At 49.9% G+C, this 19350-nt stretch overlaps 1 protein-coding gene and 1 long non-coding RNA gene across 2 annotated transcripts in view; both read right to left on the minus strand.

The window, feature by feature from the left end:
- The window catches only part of MED24 (mediator complex subunit 24), a 14723-nt gene extending 4992 nt beyond the window's left edge, over nt 1–9731 (minus strand). The window contains exons 1-17 of the mRNA XM_019638516.1: nt 9574–9731; nt 9170–9243; nt 8581–8813; nt 8383–8439; nt 6811–6922; nt 6504–6654; nt 6097–6210; nt 5551–5598; nt 5051–5133; nt 4703–4789; nt 3975–4086; nt 3330–3472; nt 2759–2796; nt 2242–2324; nt 1686–1864; nt 1453–1552; nt 959–1134 (exon numbers count right to left, since the gene is read on the minus strand). Coding sequence (XP_019494061.1) covers nt 959–1134; nt 1453–1552; nt 1686–1864; nt 2242–2324; nt 2759–2796; nt 3330–3472; nt 3975–4086; nt 4703–4789; nt 5051–5133; nt 5551–5598; nt 6097–6210; nt 6504–6654; nt 6811–6922; nt 8383–8439; nt 8581–8813; nt 9170–9243; nt 9574–9612 — 1829 coding nt within the window. The 5' untranslated portion in view covers nt 9613–9731. The remainder of the gene's footprint in view (nt 1–958; nt 1135–1452; nt 1553–1685; nt 1865–2241; nt 2325–2758; nt 2797–3329; nt 3473–3974; nt 4087–4702; nt 4790–5050; nt 5134–5550; nt 5599–6096; nt 6211–6503; nt 6655–6810; nt 6923–8382; nt 8440–8580; nt 8814–9169; nt 9244–9573) is intronic.
- Nucleotides 9732–13122: 3391 nt separating this feature from the next.
- The window catches only part of LOC109380772 (uncharacterized), a 23815-nt gene continuing 17587 nt past the window's right edge, over nt 13123–19350 (minus strand). Inside the window, exons 2-3 of the long non-coding RNA XR_002123557.1 lie at nt 13663–13707; nt 13123–13136 (exon numbers count right to left, since the gene is read on the minus strand). This is a non-coding gene — a long non-coding RNA (uncharacterized LOC109380772). The remainder of the gene's footprint in view (nt 13137–13662; nt 13708–19350) is intronic.

Genomic DNA, 19350 nt, shown 5'->3' on the forward strand with positions numbered 1-19350 from the left:
GTTAGGGGCCAGCCGAGTGGCGTGTTGGTTAGGAGTTGGCTTGGGATGCCAGCTCGGAGCAGCAGGGCCCTGGTTCGGATCCCACATAAGGGCCAGTGACGCTGCATCCTCTACAGCTAAGATAGTGAACAACAGCTCCACCTGGAGCTGGGCTGTCATGAGTCGCCTGCGACAGCGTAAGCTGCAGTGGGGCTGGCCAGCAGCGGGCGTGAGCTTTCGTGAGCTGCCGTGAGCCGCCATAAGCGGCCGTCCAATGGCCGGCAAGCGACTGCCTCACCCGGGAAGAGGGCAATGATAATACCAACATGGGCCAGTGAAGCACCGTCCTCCACAACTAGACTGAAGAACAAAAGGACAGCAACTTGTCTGTCCCCCTCCCCCGATTCCCCAATAAAATCTTTAAAAATAAATAGTTGCTAGATTTTATGTTATCTATGTTTTACAATTAAAAAGAAAAAAAGCTTATTGGATGGGTGAATGAACCAACATCACTGAACTCAACATAGCTTGAAGTCACCAGGGAGGTCCCTCCAAGCCCTGAAAAGCCAAGGCAGAAAAATGTCACAAAAGATAGCCAGACAGGGGGTGGGCAGACCCAAGGCCTCTAAAATCCCCAGATGGGCTCACAGTTCCTAGACAGTGACGCTGCTAAGACAATCACTTTGTTCTGCTGGCAAGCGAGTTCTCCAGAACTTGACCTCTTTCAGGGCAGAAGTCATAGCTGTTTGGGGTCTGTATTTTCTGAGACACAGCAGGTGCTGAATTAGAACACCCCTGGCACAGGGACACACACTGAATGTTACTGAGTCAGTGTCTGAACCCGTGAATGAGGAAGTGAGGGAGGAAGTGAGCAGCATGTTTGGGAAGGTAAGCGAAGAGGAGGATATTGGTTACTGGAGGTGCTGACTTCTCACAGCAGACCTGCAGAGTCCCAGGAGGGAGGGACTGGGTTACTGACCTCTCATTGTAGAACTGCAGGGTGTTCTCACTGTACAGCGGCCCTGCCAGCTGGCGGATCATCTGCAGCGACTTCTCACGCTCATCTAGCCCCAGCATCCGCACGTGGGCCACAAGCCAAGCCACGGCGCACACTGCCAGGCTGCACACCTTCCCCTTGATATTATCTGTGATTTTCTGGGAGAGGAGAAAAGGGTGACGAGGGCCACTGTGTCCCCTTCCCTGGCTACCACTTTCCCCATCCTCTGCGGGCAGCTAAGTGCAGCGGGTGGATTCCTCGGACACATTCCACATATCTTTTCACCACAAGTTTGATTTTTCCCAAAGTTACCTGGGTAGAACAAAGTGGCTCATATTATGATTACAAGGAAGATCAACATCCAAACATGAGCTCCTGGATTAAGGGTCTTCTTGTTCTTACAAAATATAACAAACTATCCAAGACTGGCTCTGTGTCCCAGGGAAAAGAGAAGGCTGCTGGAAGGGTGAGGCTACCTGGATGGACTCGAAGGCTAGTACCCCGTTCTCCCAAGCATTGAGGATTTCCAAGATGGCCGCTGAGATGCTGAGACAAGCTTCGTGCCAATTCATCTGCCTACAAGGGGGTGGGGAGGGGAGAGAAAGTGGGGGGAGAGAAATCACTACAGGGGAGTGCGGGATGGGCTAGGAGAAAGGGACTTGGCGCCGCCCCCACCGCCACCCTTGGAGTGGGCGCCCAGGCCACTGACACCAGCTTCATCTCTGAGGAATTGTTGAGCAGGGCCACTAGGGACTCCACTTTGGTCGAGTCAGGCCGAAAGCAGGGGTGGTCAGGGTTCAGGATTTTGCCCTCCTCAGGCATGCAGGTCTGTATCCAGGTCTCAAAGAAGGGCACCTCTGCTCCTGTGCTCGACTCAGACAGAATCACCTGGGAAAGGCAGAGTCACCAGCTGAGTGGGGAGGGCGCGGCACCCCGCACCTCAGTTTCCTGCCCTGCAGCTTTCCTCCCTTCCTGGCCTGAAGAATTGGGGACCAATTGGTGTCAAGGAGAAAGACAAGGGCTATGCTGCCACCCAGTGGTCGGTGTGAATGTGGCACTGAAGGTTAATGATGTGAAGGGGGGCATCTACTGACTCCTCCTGGGTGGGCACCTGCTTTCTGCAGCCAGCAGGACTAATGGGCTTGGGAGACTGATGGGGGTGGGGGGAGGGTGTAGCGAGTGTGGTAGGGGAGAAATACCTGTCTCCTCCCTCTTTGCCCCACCCACTTAGTGTCCCTAGTCCCACCTGTTCTCCTCTCACTCACCTCTGAGCCATAGGTCTGGGCCACGTGGCACAGCATGAGGAAGGAGATGTCAAAGAGCAAGGCTCGAACTGAGGCTGCTTTGGCTGTGAAGGATGAGAAGGCTGACCCCTCAGCTCGGGCAGGGGCCCAGCGCCCTCGCCTGGCTCACGAAGGAGTCAGGACTCACTTCAAGGAAGGTCAGGGACCAAGTGGCTCCTTCAAAGCTCTGAGGCTCAGAATCCTTTTCTTGAGTCTTAATTGGAACATCATTCCTTCCTTGGGTTCCTTATACCTTCCCTCCCCCCACCACCCCCAGCCAAATCATGAGGGGGGAGTGAGAGAGACCAAGGGGCGGTGGTGGAAGAATGCTTTTCCCAGCAGCGCCCTCTTTCAGGCCTCCCCAAAAGCTCCACCAGTCATCGCTCTGGGGAGAGAACAGCCTCCCAGGACAAGCAAAGGCATCGTTTTCCCTCCCGAGCTCTCCCCCCACAGCCCGTTCAGTGCCAAGCGGGCCTGGGGATTCACAGTGCTGACTTACTGCTTTCTTCACTGCCATGTGTCGTGAATTCATTCAAACTGTGGAAAGAATGGAGACAGGCTGCACCGACCTGGGCAAGGGCTGAGCAACAGCTGGAGTTGGGAGAGCGGGTAGCTACACCCACTCCGAGAGGCGGTCACTAGAGTCCGAATTACAGGTTAAACTTAAAACGGACACCATTGCTACAGGTAAAAAGAACTATTTTTAAAAGATTTCCAAGGCCTAGAGAATGGCTTGCTGAATAGAACAATGTTCTATAGATCAAATTCTAAGCCAACCAAAGTAAAGTCCACAGAATTTGAGAGCTCTTGATTAATAACACACACGGAGATCCCTCCATGCCAAAGGTTCAATGCCTCATTACCTCCTCAAACGAATCCACTTCATCCTCAGTTGAAGAGAAAAAAATGTCCAAAGAACTGGCCTTTCCCCCAGGGTCTCCAGCTGGGATGCTCTGCCTTGGCCTGGGCATCTCTGGGGAGACCCAGACTCCAGCACCTTGCCCCTATCCTGCTACCTCCTCCTTCAGATATGCGTCCCCAACCCTGGTCAGGAGCTCAGCCTTCCTTACTTGATGAATTTCCGAGCGAAGGACTTAAGCTTCCCAGTGGCAGCAGCTGCAGCCAGCAGCAAGTCCAGACTCTTCCCGGACAGCATGTGGCCCAGGACCCCCAGCAGCCCCTCCGGGGACTTGGAGTGGTCTGCATCCATCGTCTGGGGACACGACAGGAAATCAAGTCCTGAAGAACACTGAAGACCCCCCCAGGTACAGCCTAGCCACAGTCTTTCTCTCTGTATATCTCCATCAAGTAGGTATGCCATGACCTGCAATTTAATCTACATCTTTCGGATTCCAATCTAGAAAACAGTTCCTAAAATCTATCCTTGCTCTCCAATCCATCCCTGTCAACTAAACTGGGATGATGGAGGTGGGGCTGCAGGGGCAAGGTCAGTACTGTGAGATTGTCCATGTTCCACCTGAGATGACCTAAACGAAAGCACCTACCGCAGTGCCTGGCTCACAAATGATGCTCAGTGAAAACGTTAGTTTTCAGTGGTGGCTTCCCTTGCCTTCCCCCTTTCTCTACTTCCAAAGTAACTATGTATAAAAGCCAGAAGAGAGAAGTGTATGGCCTCTGATTATGTATCTGGAAGTAGAGGGAAAACTGGAAGAGGGGAAGACGTGACCCTGATGGCAAGGGAAGGGCACACTCACCTTGAGGATATTGGTGACAGTGGGCTCCGCTCGGAGGATCAGCCCAGGATTGGGCTGGATGTTGGCATTTTCTCCTGATTTTGGCTGGGGTGCATGCTCCCGGTCTGCTGCACTGTGGCCATAACCAGTCAGCCAAGAGAAGAGTAGAGGGATAGAGATAAATTCCTGACACGCTCCCTAGTCCAGCCCCAGGAGCAGAGGCACAGAGAAGGTAGGAAGCACATGAGAACCTTGGGTGTCGGGTGACGCTTATGAAAGTGTATCCAATATTGCAATTGCTCCCATTTGTCATTGGTCATTATATCTACTTTGAAAGTTCATTGAAGATTGAAGGAAGATTTAGGATTTTGCCTTTGAGACTTAAAGCGCAGCACCTAAGAGGGAAAAACCCTGGTCTACAGAAATCAGTGTCTATTGTCCTGGTAATCGTAGGCCTGGTCCCAGTCACCTGCAACCCCAACTCTAGACAAGAGTGGAAAAGACACCCCGCAGCCCAGTCTAGACATGAGAGGGAGGGCATGCCAGCCTGCCAGATCCCCCAGCACCAGTTCTCATCGATTATTTTCTCTAAAAATCCCAGGGCCATATTTAGCCCACTTGGCAGGCCTCGGCTGTTTCTTAGCACACAGGTGCTATTCAGTTGTCAGCCAGATTGGTGGAGGGCGGTTATGGGAGCCAGGGAAGTGGGCCCCAGTCCCTGGACCGGCCCCAAGGGAGCTCACACTCACCGCTTGGCCATAAGGTTGTTCACACTGGCTTCAGACAAAAGCCCCTGCTTCCTACATTCTTGGAGTAGGAAGTCTGTAAAGTCACAGCTGTGAGGAAAAAAGATGATGAGGAGACAGGGATTCCTGAGGGGCAGGAGCAATGGGTCCCGTATCCTCCCTCCTTTGGGATAAAGAACCTTCGGAGTGCAGAAGGGAAGGTAGAGAGGGCAGAGGCGGCTGAGGCACTCAAACTACAGGGCTTTTGCCGCCTGCTCCTGCCAAGGGGAGTGAACAAGGAGACGGGAGAGCAGTGGAAAAGCCCAGAACCCCTTCCGGTAGAGTGCAGGGGGCGAGCAGGGGAGTTCGTACTTGCTGCGCTGGTCAGCTTTGTCCAGCAAGGGTGTGAGCTTCAGCAGGAACTCAAAAGCACAATTGACGTCCTCGGTAAAGTCCTGTAAGTGGCCAGAAACTGCCATTTGGCTTCTAGGTCCTCCTCCCCACCCACAGCCTGCAATGCTGGCTAACAAGGACACTCTTCTGGATATAAAAGCCTACAAGTTGGCTGTGCCCACCCACTGGCTTCCAGTAACCAGATTGGGACAAGTGTAGGACGTCACTGCTCACTGCATGACCCCCCCTGGCCCTGACCATCTCAGGCAACCTTGACTCCTGAGCAACCTGAAGACTGAGTGCGTGTGTGTGATGGAAGCAGAGGCTCAGGTACACACACACTGCCCTTCCCCTGGGCATAAGCTTGCACTACTGCCCAGCTACAGCCTACGTGACCCTTCCCTTGCCCTTGTTTCTCCAGGGCAGAAGCAAGACTTCACCTGCTCCCATGCCCCTCCCATCTCATCTCTTCAACTCACCTTGTCCCCATGAGAGTATTTCTTCAATTTCACCAAAACTTGTGGAATCTAGAGGGTGAGGCAGAGGAAAAACAGAAAGCACAAGTTCTTCTCATTCACCCAGAACTAAAGGCATCCCCTCTGACCCCCTGCTCCGGGCAGAGAGCTAGGAACACACTTGCCCCGGAAGTGAAAGCATTCTTGGGAGTCAAATCAGAAAGTTGATGGGGACCCAAGCACCCGATGCCCTCAGCCAACAGGACACAGGGACCCCGCTTCAAGACCAGGGCCCACTTCCCTGGCACCCATAACTGCCTTCCACCAATCTGGCTGGCGACTGAGCTGAACAGCACCTGTGTGCTAAGAAACAGCAGAGGCCTGCCAAGTGGGCTAAATATGGCCCTGGGACTTTCAGAGAAAATTATCGATGGGAACTCGTGCTAGGGGATCTGGCAGGCTGAGCATGACGCCAGTGGGGAGAAACATGGGGCAAAGGTTCAGGGTGTTGCTGCTTTTCCTGAGAATCATTCTTAGGCTGGCCCTTTGCTGCTCCCATGTCCCAGGTACCTTGAGGAAGGTGAAGGCTGTCCACTTGAGCTCCTCCGTACCCTCAGGAGACTCGATGAGCCCCACAAGGCAAGCTTTCCAGATCTCCAGGACAAAAAGTGGGGTGGGGATATGCTGTGGGAAGATGCAAGGGTGAGGCATAAGAGGGGGCCCCGTCCCCCCTTCATCTTCTGCAGGCTCCTGGGGATCAGGCTGGGCCAGAGACTACAAAGCACAGGCACTTCCCCTACTCTAACGTGAGAACCAGGGACGTCAGGTAAGATGGCAGAACCATGCAGGATTGGGATCCACTTTCCACCAAGAGCAGGAGAAATGCTATTTCTCTCAGAAGGACCAGAAGAATCCTCCCTCCTGCCCCCAAATGGCCAGCCACCTCGGAGCTAGAGAAGCAACTCTGGCCCTCCCACCTGCATGCGTTTCACCATCATCAGCTGTTCCACCAGGGGCTGTGTCTCGCCTGTCAGGTTCATGGTGCCCTCGAGCAGGACCAGTGCGTGGACTGTGGGGAAGCCAGTTTTGTGAGGCTGCTCCGAGTGCACAGACAGCATGGAGGGGATGCTGAGGGGACAGACACACAGAGGACAGTGTTCGGTGAGCTAGGAAGGGTTGGAGAGGAGGTGAGAGCAGGAGGGTCGGGGCCGGATGCCACATCATCCCACCGCCACCCAGGGCCTTTCACCTCCCCTCACCACGACTGCCCGGGGAGCCAGGTACCTCCGAATGAGTGTGCCACATTGCTCAGCCTGGCTCCGGAGTTGGGGGTTGCTGAGATTGGCCAGGATCTCTCCAAGCTTCAAGAGAGAATGCTCAATGGCTGTCCAGGAGGCTGGCAGAGAAAAGGAAACGCAGAAGCATGATGGAAAACAGAGGAGAGGGAGAGACTGGCTCCAAACTCCTGGTCTTTGGTGCCCCCTGGGCCCACAAAACCACGCAGGGAGGCTTCCCCTGAGGGTGACATGGAGGCTGGGGGTCTGGGGGCAGCATGCACTGTTTCTAGAAGGGGGGGTGCATACCAACAGTGAAGCCCCGAGAAACTATTCCCAGAGGCCTGACGTCTAGGGGATATGTGCAGCTGACCGTAGAGACTAGGTACGTTCTAACACAGGCAGTGGCAGAGAGGCGGGGGCGGGGGGTGGAGTCCAGTGACTGGAACAGGGAGGCAGCCACACATCACTGTTCAGGAGTGGGCCAGTCTTGCCAAGTGGCCATCACTCTCCACCCCAGTCAAGTTAGACACTACACAGCCTTCCGGGTTCATCCACTCATTGTCTGGGCCTTTGCTCCAGCTGCTCTCCCTCCTGAAATGCTCCTCCTACTCATCTTCACCTCTCCAATTCGCACTGTCCCTCAAGTCTCTGTTCAAGCCCCAGCTCCTTTAATAACTTACCCAACTGGTCCAACCCACTGATCTCTCCTCCTAAATGCCTGACTCATGGTCTATACTGCATGATTTAGCACTTAATTATAAGTCACTTATCCTAGTTACAATTCCAGAGGGTCAAATGATGAATAATGGCACCAACTAGCCCATTAACCTCCATGTAGCATGGGGAAAAAAACAAAAAGCTATGCCCTGAGATCCATTAACATTAAGCTAAATATTCACTCATTTTTCAGCCAATAAACATTTATCAAGCACGCAAGATAGGTAATAAACTTGTCAACACAGCCCATTTTTACATAGTGGTCACCTTTCTGGATTTTTCATAGGCAATAAAACATATCTTGAGAAGTAATAAGTATACGAATCCTGAAACAAGTTCTTTAACCAGGTCCTGAAGACCTGGGGTAACCCATTCTAGCATTCTCATTATGGGAGAAGGGGAGATCCTTGGGTGGTCCGCCAAGCCACAGCAAGACTGCGGCATGCTGGCACCATGTGCAGAATACCAGACTCTTCCCCTCCCAGTAGGTGATCTGTCTGATCTCAGGCTCTGGAGGGTTCCAATATTTAACATGTGCACCTGAGTGAAGAGGTGTATGGCACAGCAGGCCTGACAGCAGACAGGTGTAATATTTAAAGGGACATTTTAGGCAATGCTCAAACACTAGAGTCACTTGTTTCTCAGCTGATCAGTAACATGGAGACAAACACAAGGATGGATGGCGTGCTTGCCTTGTCCTCTTAATTTCTTTCATGTATGTTACATGCTAGTCTTTCTCCCCACTAGCATGTACGCTGGCTGAGGGCAGGGACCCTGCCACATGCTCCTTCAGTAGCCCCCCCAGCCCCCCGCCCCCAGCACCTGGCACAGTGCTGGGCATACAATAATGCTCAGTAAATACCTGTTGGTTGATTGGCTCGGGTGCCACCCTGCCCAAGTCCCTGGGATGTATGCAATGCTTATGGGGAGAAAAAAAAGGAAGTGGGATGATTTCAGATCCTCCTGGAAAGTGGGATGCCATCCTGCCTCTCCCCTCTCAGTTAAAGAACCAGCTATGGGAGCACTGGCAGGTGGGGCTCAGGGGAACTGGGGGACATACAGGCCTCCTCTAGTTTGGCGATGTGGAGCAGGGCCCGGTTCTTGGTGCTGCTGAGGGTCTTCTCCAGGCGCTGTAGGCACATGGCAAGCTGCTTCTCCCCAGCGGCCGGAGTGCCAGCCTCCAGACCCTCCTGGAACCACTCCGCAGAGGCTGCAGTGCAGCGCAGCAGCCAGTGGAGGGCGCTGAGAAGAGCCCGGCACAGCCCAATACACTCCTCTGCTTTGCCATGACAGCTACCAGGAAAGGATGCAAGATCAGTCTCTGCTCCGAAGGCTGAAATCTGACCCACACCAATGTTGCCCAGAGTGCCTGGCACTCCCCTACTAGGGAGGGGAGCTGGGAAGCCAGCAAAGACGGGCATGACAGCCCCATCGGCTTCCACTGGACAGGATTTCAAATGAGCTATTCCAAATCCAGATGAGGCATTTTTGTCCTCAGGGTATAAGCAGAAAAGCAACGGGTGGGTGCAAATGAGCGGGTGGGAAGAAGTGTGGGAACCCACAGAGTTGGGCTCAATCTATGTACTTGGAGCTTTTCCTTTACACTAAGCTAAGGATGGGGCTTGTGAGCCCCTCACCCCTGTCATTACCTCAGTCGGTCACAAAACATGTCCATGATATCCAGCAAAGCCTGGACACACAGCTCCCGGGAAAAGTCATCAAACTGTGGAAAGAACAGTGGCAATGCTACAGAATGCCCCCGTCAACCCCCGGTCTTACACACGAGGCAGATGGGGCATTCAGGATTCCTGCTCACCTTTCCTCCCACCTCAGGTGTCACACTTGGCATCCTTTTAATGTTGGCAATGGGCTCCTAACTGTCAGCCCCTACTTCCCTCCAATGGAAGGCAGCAATGCCAGAGGCACTGTGTGCTGCCTGTCCAGCCTCAGTGGTCACGTGATCAGGGCAGTCAAGGAGGTGGGGCTCCCTCTGTCACTACCATATCTCTGTCCCCCTGCTCCCCTCCTGGCTTGTGAAGAGCTGTGGTCCTACCTTACTGATAGCTGTGAGGACCGAGGAGTAGGACACCATCTAGAGGGAAAGAAGAAAGACAAAGTTCAGACCATTAGTGTCCCACGGTTAAGAGGAACAAACACTGATGGCTAAAGTGGCTGCAGCTCTCCGAAAATTTCAGCCCCTTCAAATGGCCTTCCTCAACCCATTAAAAGAGGCACGGACACTAGACACTGTACCCACTCCTCCTCCTGTCAGACTCACCGCCAGTGACACCATAAGCATAAACCCACTAAGAAGATGATTTTGGGGTATTCAAAGGTGCCATGTTTCATGTTCACATNCCAGGTGGCTCCTTTGGGAAAGAATTTCTTCATGTTGATTGCCCACTGGTAGTCACTCCATCGCTCCTTCCAGGCTTGCAAAATGGCCTGCTTCAGGTTCACCACCTTCATGATTTCACTCTGAGAAGGCGGGGCTGATGGCAGTCAGCTCTGAGGTTGGAGAAATCGAGCTAGAGAACGGGAGAGGAGATTCTGAGGAAAAGAACACGGTAGGGTTGAGTTAAATGGAATGGCGAAGATACAAGAAAATGTAAGGGAGGCAGGAGAACTGAAAAGGAAAATAGGGTAAGGGAGGGTGGTGGTAGGAATACTGTTAGGTTCTTCCCGCCCGAACCATCCTTCCTTGAACTGGAGCACTAGGAAGAGGGTGTCAAAGGGGCTTAATACAAAGAGTAAAAAGGTCAGCAAAGGGTTAAGACAGTTCCAGTTGCCTAATTACTCCCTTAGCTCTGGCTGCGTCCCAAAATTTCGATTTTCCCAAATCTAGAGTCCCCCACCCCACCCCCATTTCCTCCACCTTCCCCAGCCCTGAAACTATAATTCCCTATTTCCTTTTCATCCACCACCTCCCAAAATTAAGCCTACCGGACAGTCTCGTTCTAGGTCCTAGGTATCGCCATTTTGGCACTTATCAAAGTGCTAACTTCCTATTGGCTGGAAGTAACAAACATGAACTAATAAGAATGCAGCAAGAGACAGGTCACACCGTGAGTTCTTCTGGGAATTGTAGTTTCTAGGATTGAGCAAGAGAGCGAGGAAAATAAGGGACTAAGGTAGTCAGACCACACGTTTCTCTCCTTTAGGGAAGGACACGTAAGAGCTGAGGCATCACAGGGACTCAGGAGGCTGAGCAGGGAGAGCTCTAGAAAGGCCGCTCGCCATCAGGCGTCGCCCAGTGACGTCACTGCAGACCCGGCATTTAAATCATATTCTGACACCCTTTCTTTACCCGCTAGTTAGTAGGCACAGAAAGGGGGTGGCGTTAATTTAGCAATACGTTTCCTCCTTCCTGGTCTTTTTTTTCTCTCTTTCCTAAACCTCTGGGTCTGCCAGAGTTCTCAGTTCCACACCTGTATTCCAGAGGCGACATTGAGGTTCCCTCAGTTACACACACATCACCACTTCACCCCCAAATCTGGCAGTCCTCCCAGAATCTCCTGGCCCTGCATACTGCTTGAATACAGGGAGAANAAATTCAGTGGCAAAATACACCAAGATAAAAAAGCAGAACACAGTGACAGAAACATCTGCCTCGTGGGCTGTCTTTACCGGAGGGATAGAAATTTCCAAAGATTTAAGAAGAAAGCTAAGTCAGCCTCAATGACCTCAGTATGGTGAATTTCACATGTACGGCAATGCCTTTCATTTCTAACTTCTCCATCATGTGAACAGACTGCTCTCTGTTCAGACATCTTTAACTAATATTCTTGGGTAAACAGGTGCAAAACACACAGAGGACTTAAATACACAATTAGTGTTTAATGCCACTCTCAGCAGGACACACTGTGAAGCCAATGCTAGTGTCTGACAGTGATCAGAAAGCTGGGAGCCTGCCTGGGCAGGATGACCATAACGTTCCAGGCAAGTGTTTGTTTATTTATAACTGATGTCCCCATAGCAAGAGCTTGGCAGAGAACGGAACCTTGTTGGATACCAACCTGAAGGGGGAGCTGGATGTTCCCACTACAAACTGACCCCACGCTACCAGAAGAGAAACCTCCAAGTCCATATGTGCTAATGGATGCCATGAGTTACAATGAGTTTATACGGGCTCCCAATTCAGAATTCTGTTCAGTAGATTTTTGCTAACAGTATCAATAAAGCACTTCTACTCTAGAGAGCTAAAAATACTTTCCACATGGTGAACTGTTTTTCACAGCAGGATTTAACCTATTCCAGGCTTAATACATCTATCAACGTAGAAGCTCTAAACTACCACCAGTCCAGGGCTGGAGACTGTCTGTGTGGCCCACTGCACAGCTGGCCAGCCCAGACTGATCCCGCAGCTGCTCTCTAATCTCCTCTGCTCTTCATATTCAATACCCCAACTGCTCCTAAGTGCCCTCTACACGCACAGCACTGGACCAAAGAGCCTCTTGACTGTGAAGGAGGAATAAATTACTAATTTTGCATAGCACTTTGTACGTCACCAAGGTCTTTCATGTATATTTATTTCTCTCTCGCTGTTACTCCAACCTCTTTCCCTCTTGCCTTTCTCATCAGTGTTTACACATCTATTTTTAAAGGAACTTCCTGCAGACCCTACATTTCCAATTAACCACCACTTTCTCTCTCCTGCTCATCACAGCGTAAGAGGTCTCTACACTTACTGTCTCTACCTCCCTACTTTCCATTTGCAATGTAACCCACTTTAATCACTTCTGTCCTTCCCACTGCATGAATCTTCTCATTAAGCTCATCAACAAGCCCCTGTTGTTAAGCCCCACGGACATGTCTCAGTTCTGATCTCACTGACCTCCCAGCAGAACCTAACACCAGGAAACACCTCCTCATTCTTCAGTCCTCTCCTTCCTCCCTGGGCTTTTCTTGATACCACCCTCTCTTGATTTTCTTCTCTCCTAGCTGACCCCTTCTTTTCAGGCTTCTATATGGAATTCCTTTCCTGTGTGTGTTCCTTAAGTGTGATTGGTTCCTTGGGAATTTGGCTTGGGTCACCCACTTCCTCGCTCACTCTCCACACTCTCTGGGCAATCTCACTCATGCCCATAGCTTCAATTATCATCTGCAGTGACGGCTCCTAAATCAAGAGCTCTAGTCTAGACCTCTCCTTCTGAAGTCAACTGCCTACTGAGTATTTTCTCTTTGATAGCCCACACAAGCACCTTAAACATAACAAGGCCAAAATCAAACGTGTCATCTCCACCCCTCATCTGCACCCAAACCCTAACAACAGTCCTACACTACTCCCACTCTCTCCTTATAATCCCATCGTTGATCTAGTCCTCAAAACCAGAAATCTAAACACTAGAGAGGATTTTTTTCCTCTCTCTCATGGCTCTCATCCAGTTGATGGCCAAATTCTCTCAATACCACTTCCTAAATTGTTCTTGNTTCCGTGAGTCGCCAGTGACCATGTAGGCTGCAGCCCCTGCTGCGGTGGGCTGCCGTGAGCTACTGTGAGTGGCTGGCAGCCACCGTGAGCAGCTGTCCAATGGCCAGCGAGCGACTGCCTCACCTGGGAAGAGCGCAATGATAGTACCAACATGGGCCAGTGAAGCGACGTCCTCCACAACTAGGCTGAAAAATAAAAGGACAGCAACTTGTCTGTTCCCCTCACCCAATTCCCCAATAAAATCTTATAAAAAACAAAAAATCCCTGCTTTCTATCTATCTGGGGGAGGGGAGGATGGGGGAGAGACCCACATGGTGGCCCCAACTCAGGGACAGCCCTGGATCCCCTACAGTTTCCTATCTCTGTCTTCCCACTGACCTCACAAGAGGTCAAGAAAAAGACCAGCCAGAATAGTAAAAGGCAGAATTTGAACCATCCTCGGAGTAGTTTTCTCTCTAACACCCTGAAGGACCCCTTCCTTCTCCATACTCCCAGTGCAGGGAAGAGAGATACTGTGATCCTGAGGCCTGGACAGTGTCAGAGAAGGAGGCCAGCCTGCCATTCCTTTGCATTGCCCTTCCCTCCAGGTCCTGAGAGCCACTCTATACTCTTGGCCCCCACACCAGCCTGTCCCACGTGTCCTTTAACTGGATGGGGAGGGCTGTGGTATAGTACAACCCAAACTCTGTGGTAAAGGAGACAGCCCCCTACCTCTTGCCTCCTCTCTTCTCCTGGCAAAGGCTGGATGAGCAGGTTCTGTGTGGGAGTAAAACCAGAAGCTGGGAACTTTAGGGGATCCAATACCTGGCACATATTAAATGCTCAAAAAAAAAGTGTCAAATGAATGAATAAAAGCAGGAGAAATCCTGAAAGATGTCATGGAGAAGGTGTCAACTTCTTTTTCCACTTCTTGCCTCAGCCACCAATAGCAAGGCTCAGCCTGGCCTGAGTCCCTTCCCTGGCTCCGCTTTTTGTGACCCATAACCAGGGTACCTGATGGGATAAAGGTGATTGATAGGGGGGCATGAAAGCACCTACTTTACTTTTAGCAGGGCAATTGTTTGCTAATTCCCCAGTCTGTCTCTCATCTCTGCCAGCCACTTGATCCCCAGCTCCCATAAACTGTCCCCTCTTTCTTTCCTCTACTTCCACCATCTTTTCTTGATTGAAAGATCACTAAGGGGGAAGAAACACTTGGGTTTTAAGTTCTCTTAGCTGGTGGTACCTCAGTTTCCTCTGCTGTCTTTCCAGAACTCCCCAATATGTGGGGCTGTGTCCGCAGAGTTGAGGGGGTCTCTGCTGGACACCTTATCACATGCTGCCATCATCCAAGGAGGTCAAAATGAGTCGAGGGAGGGGAACTGTTGAGGCCCAGGCCACAGAGCTAGTGCCTGGACAGGCCGGTAGACGGCTTATCCTTGTTCCCCCAAACTGCCCGGGGCTTCTTGGCAAGAGAGGGGTATGCTGTGTGGGGTCTTGGCTTCAAGGCTTTTGGGGGGAGCTCTTCAGAAAGATATCTAGATTCCTGGTTTCTAGGGGTGGGGCCCTTGAGCAATCTTGGGGTGCTTCCTAGCAACAATCTGGGAGGGAGGAAAGGCAGGAGGAAGAGAGGGAGGGGCCTGGGCATAGCTGCTCTGATGGGATCCCAGAGAACAGGCTGTTCCTGCTGCCTCCATGGCAACCAAAATCTAAGAGGGAGGGGGCTGCCAGGCATATCTCCTTGGAGGGTCTCTACCCATCCTCACTTGTGCCCCACCTTCCTGTTCTCCCCATAAACTCAGCCCTGAAGCAGAGGTGGAGGGGGGATGGGAGGAGACAGCCCAGGTGGGGATTTCGTGGCAAGGAAAGAGGAAGAGCTGGAGATGAAATGACTCTGAGAAGAGCTAGAAGCTTCAAGAATTGGGGGTAGGTAGGATGAGTGGGGGGGAAAGGGCCATGACAACACAGGGGCAGGGGCTATAAACCCAGACCTGGGCTGGGTCCTGGCAGCTGGCCAGATGTCTACTTTGGAGGCAGTGTGCCCTTCACTTTGCCCTTGCCCAGGTCTGTTAGCAGCTCTTATTGGGAGCCAGGGACAGGGAAGGTGTTAAGGAGAAGATAGGAATGGTGAACACTTGTCTTTGAGTTCAAGGTGTCCACTGTGTCCTTGTGGGGAAAAAAGGTAGATCAGGAAGCATTTCATTTTCTATGGCCCTGGATCTAGGATTTCAGAAAGTCTCCCTCACCCAATATCTTTAAGGCCTTTTGTCATAAAGACATGTGGTGGGGGAAGCCAGAATGGAGGGGAGACAAAACCATAGCACTCTCATCTTCCCTCTGGGCTCAGTCACCCTGCCCTAATTAGATGACAGCCAAACCTCTCCATTGCCTCCTGGTTCTGCCTGATTGATGCAGAGTATAAACGTAGCCCATGCTTTGGGATTCTCTCCCAGCTCCTTGGGCAGCCCAATCCCAAGAGACTATTTCCACACAGGGTAGAGCGTGCACCCTGAACACTGCACACCACAGCCTTGCTGAAACAGGGTTTCAGAGAAACCCGATCACCAAGGAAGGAGGTATTGAGAGCAGACAGTTACCCTCAGTGCACCTCACACTGCATGCTGCTCTGACTGCGTTGCAGCCTCCTGCCCCACACTGCAGCTGTTGCATGTCCATTGTGAGCCCAGGCGGAACCCACAGGTTCACTTACTGCATGCTGACTCTGCACACTGCAGCCTGGATTCCCCGCTGCAGCTGCCACTACTACACACTGCAGGCTCCCTTCACCCATTGCATACCCCTCATCACCAGCACTCCACTCTGCAGCCCAAGGGTTTCATCCCAGCTGCGCTTCTCATCCCCATGATTCCAGGGGAGTCCCAAAAGATGCACCCTCCCCTCCCCCACGCACAGTAGACCCCAATATCCCCTGTAAGAGAAGTGGCCGCAACAGAGTTGAGGATGTAGGTGGCTGAGACTAAGATGAGCCAGGGCAGCTCAACTCAGATAGGCTGTTGGTCAGAACCCTCACACTTAGCAAGTGATTTTTGTAGAACAGCTCCCCCTTAACAGGCATACACACACACACACACACACACACACACACACACACACACGCACGCACTCCAAGAGCAGACTATGCAGATAGGGCCCTGCCCTGAAAGCCGTGGGAAGGCTGTGGCCCCCGCTGGTAAAACTGGGCTAATGACAGCAGGGGAACCGGCGGGGCCAGGGGGGGTGCTGGGGTAATTAGAGCTCTGCCTGGCGCTGGGAGATTCCGAGATGAAAGGGGCTCTGGCGTCACTGGGATGGTTTTATGTCCATGAATGCAGGTGTGTGTGTGTGTGTGTGTGCAATGGGGTGGGGGTGGGGGGCTGGATGGTAGGGGAAGGGGATCCATTTTTATGCAGCCTGCCCTCCTTAGACCGGCCCTGATACCGTTTGGATTTTGGTGGGGGTAAACATGGAAGGAAATACCACCTCTGTGAAGCTGAGAGTTGATGGGGTAGGGCTAGCCTTGTCCCCTCCCCAGCTGAGCAAGTGGGCCGGATTGTTGAGGAAATGGCTGATGACAGTGAATAGAAAGGCTATATTGAAAGAGGGTGACATTTGAAAGAGGAGGCAGTGGATCAGGTAATGAGAGGGGAAGGAAGGTAATGGCGAGTAAAACTCCAAAAGAATTGAAAACATAGATGATTGAAGTTAAAAGGACCTCAGGGGTCACCTGCCCAACCCTTGTATTTTAAGGTTGAGGAAGCTCTGTCCCCGAGAGCAGTGGTGATTTGCTCAAGGTCACACATTGAGTTACTGGCAGAGAAGAGACCAGAACTCAGAAACAAACTCTAAACCTCCAAGGGCTTGGTATTTAGACTTTCTCCCTACGTATAAGGTGCAGGCGTCTGGTCGATACTCCCTTTTCCATCCCCATGGCGCAAACACCAAAACCTTCCATTCTTCCAGCAAGTGAAGACTATTTTTTAAATGACATCCTTTTCAAAATATGTCACCAAGTATCACTCCTGCCGGAGACGCCTGGAGTGGGGAGAACAAGTCCGAGCTGGGCGGGTGCAAAGGCGGCCGAGGGGCGGCTGGGCGGCTGGCTGGCCGGGGTCCCGGGGCGCGGCGGGGGGCGGGGNGTGAAGTGACGTCCTCCACAACTAGACTGAAGAACAAAAGGACAGCAACTTGTCTGTTCCCCTTCCCTGATTCCCCAATGCTGTTCCCCTCCCCCAACTCCCCAGTAAAACCTTTAAAAAAAAAATCAGGACGAATTCTTCCTAGGGTGATGAAAATGTTCCAGATTGATTGTAGTGATGGTTGCACAACTCTGAATATACTAAAGACTAGTGAATTGTATACCTTTAATGGGTAAACTGAATAGTCCATGATTTATATCTCAATAAAGCTGTTACCAAAAAAATAAAGAAAACAATCAAACAATAGAAAAATGAGCAAATGATATACATAAGTAATTGACAGGAGATAGGCATATAAAAATATGCTCAACATCACAATCATGGAAGCACATAATATAATGTGATGTCATTTTCTGCCTCTCTGGAAAAAAATCTTAAAAGAATTATCCAGCATTGGCAAAGATGTGGGGATCACTGTCAAACACTATGAAGCGGGGTGCAAACTGATGCAATCCTTTTTGGAGGGCACTTTGTAGGATCTACCACAATTTAATAGGTAGGCACTCTTCAAACCAGCAATTCCATTTCTAGGTATCTATCCCAGGGAAATATTCCCAGATATGCAGAGAGGTAAGTATAAGGATGTTCAGTGAAACATTGATTATAAATTTAAAAATTAAAAACAAACAAAATACAGTACGTGTGGAATATTATACCACAGCTAACAAGAATAAGTTAGATAAGTATGTGCTAATATGGAAGCAGAGATGATGCCAAGAGGAAAACAGGAAAATACAATTATGTGCCAACTGAGGGATACTACTCAGTAATTTTTTAAAAAGAATGGACAACTGACATACACAACAACATAAAGGTTAAAAACATTGATACCAAACAAAAGAAAAATATGCAGAGTATATGATTTCATTTTTATGAAATCCAAAAAGAGGCAAGATTCATCTAGGGTGATAGAAAACACTTAGTGGTTGTAGGAGAATGAACTAGAAAGGAGCACAAGGGAACTTTCTGGGAGAAAGAAAATGTTCTGTATCTTACTTTGGATGTTAGTGACATGGGTATATGTAATCGCTAAAACTCAGTGAATTAATCTTATGATCTACACATTTTATTGCATGTTAAATACACACACACACGTGTGTGTGTGTATGTATAAATCCTATCACACTATTCCTCCACTTAAAGCCCTTTAAATAAGTACTCATCACCCTAGTGTAAAGTGCAAACTCCTTAGCATCACCCACAGGTCCTTTTTGACCTAGCTTCTGTTTCTCTCTAAACCAGTCTCCTTGAAGTGCTAGCCTAGCAGTTATCAAAATATGGTCCAGGAACTCCCTGGTGTCTGTGAAGTCAAAACTATTTTTTAAATACTACAAAAATGTTATCTACCTTTTCCACTGTCATTTTCTCACAATTGTACAGTGGAATGTCCCAGAGGCTCCATGACATGTGATAATGTTATATAATTAAATGTGTCAACAATTGGAATATCTGTATAACTCAGTAATGAATATTTTCCAAATGACCAATTCATATTATAAAATCAGGCATGCATGGGTAAAAGCAAGGGAGAGAGACCAATGGTAACGTAACATGTAACAATATGAAAAGTTCATTGATGTGGTTTCACATCACCTATTAAATTTTAGTGTAATATCAAAGAAGACTATCCACATTTATCTGAAAAGCTTATTGAAATACTCTTCCCTTTTCAAACTAAGTATTTGATGTGTGAGGCCAGATTTTGTTCATATACTTCAACCAAACCAGCCTATTGCTACAATTGAATGCAGAAGCAGATATGAGAATTCAGCTGTCTTCTGTTAGGCCAGTCATTCAAGAAATTTGCAAAAATGTAAAACAATGTCACTTTCCTCACTAATTTTTTTTTGCTTTGGAAAATATGGTTATTTCTCATTAAAATGCTATTTCTATTAACATGTAATGGGTTTATTTTTTGTTAATTTTAAGTACGTCAATATTTTTTAATTTCTCAGTTTTAATTTCTAAAATGGTAAATATAGATACCACATATAAACAAAAGCTCTATGGGAGTCTCAGTAATTTTTAAGAGTATAAAAAGGTCCTGAGATGAAAACTGCTGCTCTAGCCATACCAAATTATTTTCAGCTCCTAAACAACACCACGTGGTTTTTGTCTCCCAGCCTTTGCATGTGTTTTTCTTTTTGCTTTGTATACTCTCATCAATCTGCCTGGCTAACTCCTACTCAACATTACATGTCTTGGTTTAAACATCACATTCCCC

Source organism: Hipposideros armiger, unplaced genomic scaffold (assembly GCF_001890085.2).
Source record: "Hipposideros armiger isolate ML-2016 unplaced genomic scaffold, ASM189008v1 scaffold_40, whole genome shotgun sequence".
Lineage (NCBI taxonomy): Eukaryota > Metazoa > Chordata > Mammalia > Chiroptera > Hipposideridae > Hipposideros > Hipposideros armiger.